Raw genomic sequence first — 9,963 nt, 5'->3', positions numbered from 1 at the left:
CTCCTTGTATTGAGTTTAACATTATTGTGTTGCTAGGTGAGTGATTAAATCTCTTGTTTGGTCATACATAAAGAAACTTCCTTTTTATCGCTATCTATTTTTCTTTATTAGTAAAATTATAGTGATTATGCCAATTTGTTTTAAAAACAAGATAGACATAATTATACATCTTAATATTTGTATTGTAGAAACCACATTGAAAAATGTAAATGTCAACACAAAGTACTTGAAAATGTAAACTTAACACACAATCTAAAAAAAAAAATTTTATAATTATAAGCTAAGAGAATTTAAAAGTAGGTTTAAGGATTTCCTACAATACTCAAAAATTAAGATGGAAGTATATAATTTTAAATATATTATGACTATTTAGGATAATCCCTATTATTTACAACCTTGACAAACCAAAGGCGCATTGGTTGATGCTCTATAATAGCCTTGGATATTTACTATGTTATAATTCATGTAATGGTAAACATTAGTGGAACAATAAATATGCATATGAAATGCTCTATTCAATTCTTTTATTTAGGTTATATTTTAATTTTAACAAGATTTAAAATTTAATCATTAATGTTGATAGGCATTCTACAATGGCGGAAAGGGTGAAGTGGGATGGTGTGAGTGTGTTAATGTTAATGTTTATCTTTCATGGTTAAATTTGACAACCATTGATATGTCAAAAATTTTAATTTTATTATAAACAAAATATTTTTTTTTAAATAACTCAATAAAAACCACATTAAATATTTGTTAAAATTCTAATGTTTGGAACTTAAGAGATATAAATCATTAGTTGTTTTAGAAATTAAAATAAAATGTTTAGATTAGTGCAAAAAAGTAAATGAAGATCAAAGGAAATATAAATAGTTTTGGATGTACTAAATTAAATTTTAATAATTTTATAGCGGATATCTATTGGCATTTCTTTAGATAGATTTATTTAAGATATCTATACTAGTATATAATATTTTTCAACAAGGATAGATAGATGAAACCGTGTTCTCCTATTTAAAACCATGTTAAATTTTATATATATCATGTTCTCTAGGAGCTCTTATGTGCCTTGAATGATTCATAATCATTAGTTTATACACTGTGATAGCTTCATATGTCAAGCATTAAAAAAAGGGTTGAGAGTCTAATATTGTATGTTTAAGTACTTTAAAATTTTATGTTAAACAAGGTACAAATAAATGGTCACCCTGAAACATTACATACTAAGGAAGAAATTAAGTTTGGAAAAGTTAATATTATCCTAGAAATTAAGCATTAGTGTGTGATGTTCCAGCTTTTGACAAATTTTATGTCTAATAAAATAGGAAAGAAACAATATTGTGTAGGTGCAATATTGAGGATTTTAGAATATCTATACTAAAAATTTTATGAATGAAAGATAGAATGAGTAGTACTTGAAATAGTAAAGGATGATGAGCACTCTCTTTAAGTTATTTAAAATTTCTCTTCATGTTTTTAAAGACTACAAATAATTTCTTATATATCCTTTTTTATTGATGCTTGATAGATAAATGATATGCCTATAGGGTATAATTGAATGCAATTTTTTATAAATTCAACATTTAAAACAAGACTACGTTCCATATTTTTGTTAAGGAGAATTGAGAAAAAATTTCATTTTCAAACCATTACAATTAATGTATAATAAAAAACAAATGGAAATACAATTATATTTCTTTAGTAATTGGAGACAAACTAGTATAAAAATGCATTTAATAAAATTTTCCATTGGAAAAGTGTGATACCATGTACAACTTAGCTAGAATGAACTTATCTAGATAATATATTTGAACAAAATTGATTTTTATATAGAAATGCTCAAATTCAATCATTTTTCAATAAGTCAGACTAGAAGGTGACATAGCTTTGTATTTTTACCCATACACGCTTATCTCTTCCACAAGATTACCTATGTAAAATTATATGATTATTAACCATATCATAACACTACAAGTATCATGTACTTATTGAGATGGATTTAAAAGTAAAAACTAAGTAAATTATCTTCAACATTTAAATCTGTAAAATTGTAAAATATGGTGGTTTTCTTAACATAAAATATATAGTTTTGTGCATCAGTTTCTGGATTAGATTGTGTGACAATTTTTACCATCAACGTTTCGAATCACACTACGTGATCCATCATCAGGATGAGAGAGCAAGAGATGTCAAACAAAATAAGTGGCAGATTTAGCTTAGACAACCCAATAAAAGAGAACAAGAGTAAGGGAGGGCACAAACTCCGAAGTTGAGCCCCATATTTGGGGCTCAACTTCGGAGTTTGTGCCCTCCCTTACTCTTGTTCTCTTTTATTGGGTTGTCTAAGCTAAATCTGCCACTTATTTTGTTTGACATCTCTTGCTCTCTCATCCTGATGATGGATCACGTAGTGTGATTCGAAACGTTGATGGTAAAAATTGTCACACAATCTAATCCAGAAACTGATGCACAAAACTATGATGGATTGTGGAAACTTGATCGCATTAATAAAATATATAGTCATAAGAAAGTTATACAACAACAATTAATCTACCATTCCTTGATGTTTTCTTATATTAAAAGTAGCTAAAACAAGGGGGCTTACCTAAAACAACAAAAAGAGGTGGGCTTCAAATGCCACACATTAACAACAACCAAAGAAGCACAAACAACAAATAATTTTAACCAATCCCTTCCCTTAATATCAAAAACCCTTCCCACCATCTAAAAGAAAACATCATTTAAACATAAATACTTCCTCACCCATAAGCATCATGTACAACTAGTAGAATACATGTAAACAACTATCTAGCCACATTCTATCACAAGTTTTGTATAAAAGAATTTGTAGAATACTAAAAAATAGAATAAAATGCCACACATGGCTAGCCTAGAATACCATTGCTTGATGTTGAAAACATTGGGTTGTGAACCAACATCTGTGACATGATAATCAATTACTATGTGTTTAAATAAAAGCTAGGTAAACTTTTTTTAACATAAGTAATATCAATGGCATGACATAGCCTTTGCATCCATATGCAATGCTTTTAAAATAGAGCTATGAATCAGTGTGACCAGAAATGGGGATCTCATCCCTATATAACAAAGTTGAGGCTCAAACCCACAACCACATCAGGTCAATAAAGGCACAAACCTACAATCACAATTGCCCAACAAAGGTTTGAACCTGGGTGGTGATGACAACACTGCCACTAACCAACAATTTAAGTGGTGAACCCTTGGAGCATAAATTACTATAACACTTTACTTACATAATATGCTTTCAATTATCAAAGAAACAATAACAATTTTATACCTTGTCTCTTACATCTAACCTCTATCATGTCCATGAACATAAATGTGCCAAATCACATAATATGTCATCTTTCTAAACTTGAAATATTTAGATCATAGTAAGATTATATTATAAAGACTCGTCCATTGTTTGATGGTCTTCACTCTTAATAGTCAAAGAGATAATATAAATTCTACACCTCATCTCATACAACTAACCTTCAATGAATCCGTGAATATAATGTCTCAAATTACAAAACAACTTGTTGGTTTTCTAACTTTGAATAAAGAATCTACAATTTCTTGATGGTCATCGTTCTAACACTTTACTTGTATATCACACTTTTCAATAATTTAAAAACCAATAACAATTTTACACCTCACCTCATACAACTAACTTTTTAAAACCTCCATAGATTTTTTCCCAAAACTTTATCTTGTTCCATGAATGTGACCTAGGTTGTGTCCAACCAAGATAATTTGGCAACCCAAAAACATGGCCTTACAAAGTCAAGGATGATGAACTTTGCGTGAACGTCTAAAAGATACTCTGCCCGTGAAATGAGGCAGGAAAAGGATAGATTGCAGGCCCCATTGTTCGTGTGAACTTTTCAGATGTTCCCATCAACACAGGCGTCTCACTTTGCCTCAAATTTCAACCTCCCCACGGTTTGAAAAATCCATCCATCTTTGTCAGAGAAAATATTGATTGCTAATTCTTTGCCATATATCTGGCATATGGGTAGCTTTTTCATGCCATTATTTTCCTTGTCACGCATACAATTAGAAATGTGCAAGCCGCCGGGGTCATCAATGTTGATATCAAATTCCACGTTCTTTCAAGTCAAAGGAAAAATATATATAAGCTGTTTTAACACTCAATTCTGTGTGCCAAATGATCTATAAATTCTGAATATTCCTTCTTTGCTCTTCCATGATCACAGTGAGATTTTGTGGGACGATCTATTCTAACTAAAAGGTGAGACTTGTCATATATGTTACAACTTGATCGTTTTGAATGTATGAATTCATTTTGTTAATGGCGAAGAAGTGTTCATGTGTTTGTAGATGAAGGGAGACGTAAAAGGCTCTGCACCTGCATGTGGTGCATGCAGGATTCAACGTAAGAAATGCTCAGACAAATGCTTGCTTGCTCCCTACTTTCCTCCCACTGATATGAGAAAGTTCGTGATTGTGCATAGAGTATATGGGGTCACCAACATTGTCAAGCTACTTCATGTAAGCAAAAATCTCAATCAGAGTTCGTGTTACAACAGTTGAGAAATCAGAATCATAATTGTTAATCTCATGTATAGACAATTGTTAATCTCATCTTCACATATTATCCATAATATGTATTTGTTTTAATATGTATAGACAATTGTTAGTCTCATCTTCACATAATATCCTTAAGAAGTAATTGGATTTATAGTATTTATTAAGATTTGATTTTATTATTTTTAGTCAAATTTATTGAATCATATTTAATTTAATGAGTAATTGATTCATATGAATTGTCTTTTATGAAAATGTTTGTTTTATTTAGATGATTCTCATAGTGGTAAGGTATAAGGACATCTCAAAAGTCAATATTATTTCAATTCAAATATGCTAAATACAAATGTTTATCTCATCTTTACATAATAAATAGTTGAATTTATGATTTTTTTGCTAGGATTTATTTTTATTATTTTTAGTCAAATTCATTGATCATATATTGTAAGAATAGTGATTCACATCTCAGTACATATAGTCTATTTACTCGTTGCATTTAGATGATTCTCATAATGGTGAAGTATTAGGACTTTCCAAAAGAAAATTAATCCTGATATTATTTCAAATCAAGCATGCTTTTATCAAAAGTTTCCCCCAAGCAAGCCCACTGAACTAGCTAGTCTTTATGTAAAACCTTTAACAAGTGTTGTTCTTAATGAAACAATTGTTATATATCTCTTTTAGCTAAGCAATTGATAAAGGGGTATTTTATCCAATGTATCAAGTTGTGATATTTCTATCACGATTCGAGTGTGTGGCTTTTGAGTTAAGTTTTTGGACCCATATTTCATTAGTAGTGACCTTTTCACACACTTACGAAAATAAATGATCCACTTATCATTCATTGCATCTAGGAAATGTTCATATAGGTGAAGTATTAGGACTTGTTAGAAGGCCACACATTCCAATACTATTCTAACTTAAATGTGCTTAATCAAAGAGTTTCTCTCAAGATCAAGTCCATTTAGCATGGTATCTCACATGCAAAACCTTCAACAAGTGTTGGGACTTCTAAACCTTAGAAAAACAATAAGAAGCCCATTAGCATGCCAAAAGAAAAGATCACTTCACCAAAGCCAACCCTCTATTGAGACATTGTGGCAACATCAACAACATGCATAAGTGTTGTTATTCATTTATAAATTCTGTATTGAAAAAGTATACAACCAATCTTCAATCAATTAGAAGTTGTATATTCTATTATTTAATATAATTAATTCTTCTTTGACTTGCTATATATATAAAGTAATTCATTCATTCATTTATTTATACATAAAGATATATAAAAATAGAAACAAAACACTTTGGTGTGCTTCACTTTGACCATTGGTCCCTCCTAATCATAACCTCCTCTTGTTACCAAAATTTACATATTATTATTATTATAATAGATTGAATTTCACATCGCTGAGAAATTATTTTAATAACGTTGAATTGTCTTCCATATAGAATCTCCTACTATGAATAATCCCAAATTTGAAATGAGCATGGGAACAATTAGATCCATATTCATGGACTGTAGAAGCCTCATGTTTCTTAATCTTGTTATTAATTGGAACAATGTCATCGATGAACAGGAATTACCAGTAGAGAAGAGAGGTGATGCTGTATCGAGTATGATATACGAAGCAAGTGTGAGAATTGAAGATCCAGTGTATGGTTGTGCTGGTGCAATCCGTAAGCTGGAACAACAAGTCTCAGAATTGCAATCTCAGTTAGCAAATATTCAACTGGAGCTTCTCAACGATCGCTTGCAAGAAGCAGGTCTCCCACCCTTCATCACCGCAACAAGTATAAATAACTCCATATGTGACATCCCAAATTCAGATGAAATGGATCCAATGCAGTTGTGGGAATATCCATTCCACACATAATCAAGGCCCAAATGAATAAATTGTACAACACAAATAGAAATAGCTTTACTTATTCAAATCAAATCTCAACTTATTCATCGATCACGGATTTTCTTGGATGATATACATTGGCTTTCATGGACTGATATTATAAATATGCAATTTAATGTATGCAATTTAAGACTAATAGTTAATTAGCTCTATTGCTTGTATTCAATTTCTTTTCTAATGGCCTTTGTGGGATTATGCGAGGCCGGCTTTGAAAGATCAAACCTTATCTCTCTTCTAAGAAGATTTTGGCAAAGTGAAGGTTGAAACAATTTCAACAAATCAGAGTCATAGTGCCCCATTATCAATTAGTGGTATTAATATGTTTTTATTTCTTTTTCTTTTTTTTAATCAAGGGGTGTATGTGCTACTTGTCTAGTAGTGGCATCAATATGCTTGTGAGTGGTACTCCTTAATGTAGAATGGAAATTTTGTTTATTAAATTTGTGGAGATGTTTTTTTAATTTTTCTCTTCAAATTAGGCATTTTAATATATAGTGTTGATTTTTTTGTTACACATAATTTAGTTAATATTTAGTTAATTCTGATATTTTTGTTGAATTTTGAATTGAATATGTTGATACATGAAATATTTCACTTAGAAATTGATTTAGATTTTACAATTAATTTTAAAGTTGATAATTCTGAAGTATGACTATTATTTATCAATATGCACTCTAAAAGTTTCAAATCACACGTCGTATATTTTAAGATACCTTCAAAAAGACTTTAAAAGATTAAAAGATATTTAACCATCATTATTTCTTTATGCAAGTTACATAAATTAGATATTGAGTTTGAATAGAAACACCTTCCGTAGCTTGATAAATATGCACAGCATCTCACAATAGTCGTGGCGCATCATTTAGTAGCAGAGAGAAATTATGTTGGCGCTAAAATTTTCTCTAACGCAATGAACAAGATAAATCCAATCCCACTTTTAACGTCAATGTGTAAGGTATAGTAATATATATCTGTACTCAAAAAATGGCATCTTTAGAAAATGCAAATGGCTGCAGAATTGATTGTCAATCTAAAGGTTTATAAAAGACGTTGATCTCTAGATTAACAAACAAATCAGGGGAAGCTTAAATCGCTCCCCATAATAACAGTGGCATTATTCTGCTTCCCAATACAACGAATAAGATGTTAGAAACAATTATTATCCCCGTTCCTTAATGCAAATGGATAAGATATATACTTGCTATACTTAAGCTTAAAGTGTCACCTTCAATAACAGCAGCATTATTCTACTTCGCCATACAACCAATAAGATATTAGAAAAAATTATTTTCCAACCTCCCAAATGCAAAATATATGCTAGTTAAACGTAACCAATCAATAAGGCCTAGTGCCAATATAGTTGCCTGGGGGATCATAGCTGCATATGACCCATGTGTCCTTACTCTTACATTTGATAATAGAACACCCAACTCTTTCAGTTGTTGCCCACACAATCTGAGTATAATGTGTGCAATCTGGGCCCGTGCAAGTGTTATCGGCATGGACATACCACTTCTTCTCATCAACCCAAGCATTCACCGCCTGCAGAGGTGTCCACTTTGGGCCACTGCCCCAAAATATATTTTCTCCATAGGGTGATCCTACAGAATGCTCCAGAAGGCAGTTATTTCTTCTCTGTCTCGCATAATCACGAGCAAAAGTGGCAAGTGTGCTGTTCCATTTCAGGGGTGGAGCTCCAACAGCTTTTCTCGCCACATTCTGCGGATCAAGGAATTGCTTTCTGGCATCCGAGCTGCTTAAGAAGCCTTCCACACTGCATAATAATAAGCCCACCACCAACCATATAATAACTAGCTCGCAAAGTCGACCCATCTTAATCAGATTATAACTTTCGATCCCTCAATAGCAACTAATAACAATGATAGAGAAGAAGAACTGATATTGACTTTTGAGAGAGATGGAAATATGAAAATGTTCTGCAACAAATTTCCTCTTATATAGAGGGACAACATTGAATAATTATAAGTTTGGAATAAACTATTGATTTGGCTGTGTGACCTACTAAAGAGGAGAGTGGTTCTTATCCCTATGGCTGTGAGCATTGATCCCTTCACCTCTACGGTTAATACTTTCATTCCGCTGCCCTTGCTCTGCACCTCTTTCAACAGTGGCTTAAGTCACAAGTTTTACAATTCTAAACATGATGCGGGTTTGATACTTTTTAATGTGGCGGAGGCTGAAAATACAAGTTGCTTTAGACATTAGCAATATCGATGACGGGTTTTGGTAGATTCACGAGTCTGATATGATGCGCCGACTATCCTATTTTACGCATGCGCCAACCGTCAAACATTGCTATTTCACCTGGTCAATATTTATAAATTATGTATTGAACACAAGCACACGTTTTTGCATAATCTTTGACACTATTTATGCTGCTCGTATTGTCCTGTTGGATGTCTGGCATACCCTCAGATTTAGGTTTCGATCCAGGTTAAGATGATGTAGATTTAGAAGATGGTAAATCTTGATCATTGAATGATTTCCATGTTTAATAGAGACATATCCTAAGTATTGATTTTGGGAAATAAGAAATTAGCTTTACTTCTTGTCTATTTTTTTAACATGTGTGATGATTGTTCATTTTGTTTAGATTTAATCCTTCATAAAAGAATTGTAAATAACCATAAAAGATATTTTTATGAATTTGAGGATTCAACATAGTATGTGAAAAGTAAATTTGTTATATAATTTTAATTTCTTTTAAATCTAAATAGAATACAAATATAATCTCAAATTACAAGACAGTAAAGTTTAATTTAAGAAAAAACGTGAAAATTTACTTTTCTATGTATTATGATTTCATTAATTTATAAGCTATAGTAGAAGAGGTGGTAATTGACACAAGTTTTGTGGGAATAAAATGAAATAGTTATAGTTATGGGGAGAGTATTGGATATGTTTGTCAATTAGTCGTGTGTGTGTGTGTGTGTGTGTGTGTGTGTGTGTGTGTGTGCGTGTGTGTGTGTGTGTGTGTGAGAGAGAGAGAGAGAGAGAGGTGGGTGGGGGGGTGGGGGGAAATGAAATTTAGAGGGATAGTGAAATATGAGTGGGATTAAGGAGAGAAGTGGCGGGTGGGGATAGAGTAAGTAAGATGAATAATAGAAAGAGAGAGGAGTAAAAGAGAGGTGAAAAAATTGATAGAAATTAAAATGAGGAGGAAAAAATAGTGATTGTAGAGACAAAGAGAAAAAGGAAGAGAACAGAGAAGGGGGAGATGAAAATATATGGTTGGCTTGCAAATCACATATTAAGGACTAACCTTTAAGCTAAAAGTGTTAAGTTGTCAAAATTGACTATTTTTTTCCAAACTTAATTTTTTTCCTTAATGTGTGATTTATAAGCTATGCAAATGATAAATATATATGAGGTGATTGATTAATTGATTGATTGATTGAGTAGATCAAAGAGGAATTAAGTAAATTTAATTTTTGTATGTGTTTTATTATCTTATCACTCATGAATTTAC

The 9,963-nt window shown here is 31.5% G+C and overlaps 1 protein-coding gene and 1 pseudogene across 1 annotated transcript; one reads left to right on the top strand and one right to left on the bottom strand.

The window, feature by feature from the left end:
• Window positions 1-4,184: 4,184 nt before the first annotated feature.
• LOC149557714 (LOB domain-containing protein 11-like) lies at window positions 4,185-6,568 on the top strand. The gene is made up of 3 exons (XM_089786047.1): window positions 4,185-4,273; window positions 4,363-4,533; window positions 6,147-6,568. Exons 2-3 carry the CDS (start codon window positions 4,363-4,365, stop codon window positions 6,441-6,443), a joined length of 468 nt encoding a protein of 155 aa, XP_089642173.1. The 5' UTR covers window positions 4,185-4,273; the 3' UTR covers window positions 6,444-6,568.
• Window positions 6,569-7,808: 1,240 nt separating this feature from the next.
• On the bottom strand, window positions 7,809-8,309 carry LOC149557713 (pathogenesis-related protein PR-1 pseudogene; annotated as a pseudogene).
• Window positions 8,310-9,963: the final 1,654 nt, after the last annotated feature.

The sequence above is a fragment of the Cupressus sempervirens genome, chromosome 5, assembly GCF_028749045.1.
Source record: "Cupressus sempervirens isolate cs-2001-9-10 chromosome 5, ASM2874904v1, whole genome shotgun sequence".
In the NCBI taxonomy this organism is placed as follows: Eukaryota; Viridiplantae; Streptophyta; class Pinopsida; order Cupressales; family Cupressaceae; genus Cupressus; species Cupressus sempervirens.
This window is presented reverse-complemented; position numbering and strand designations above follow the sequence as displayed.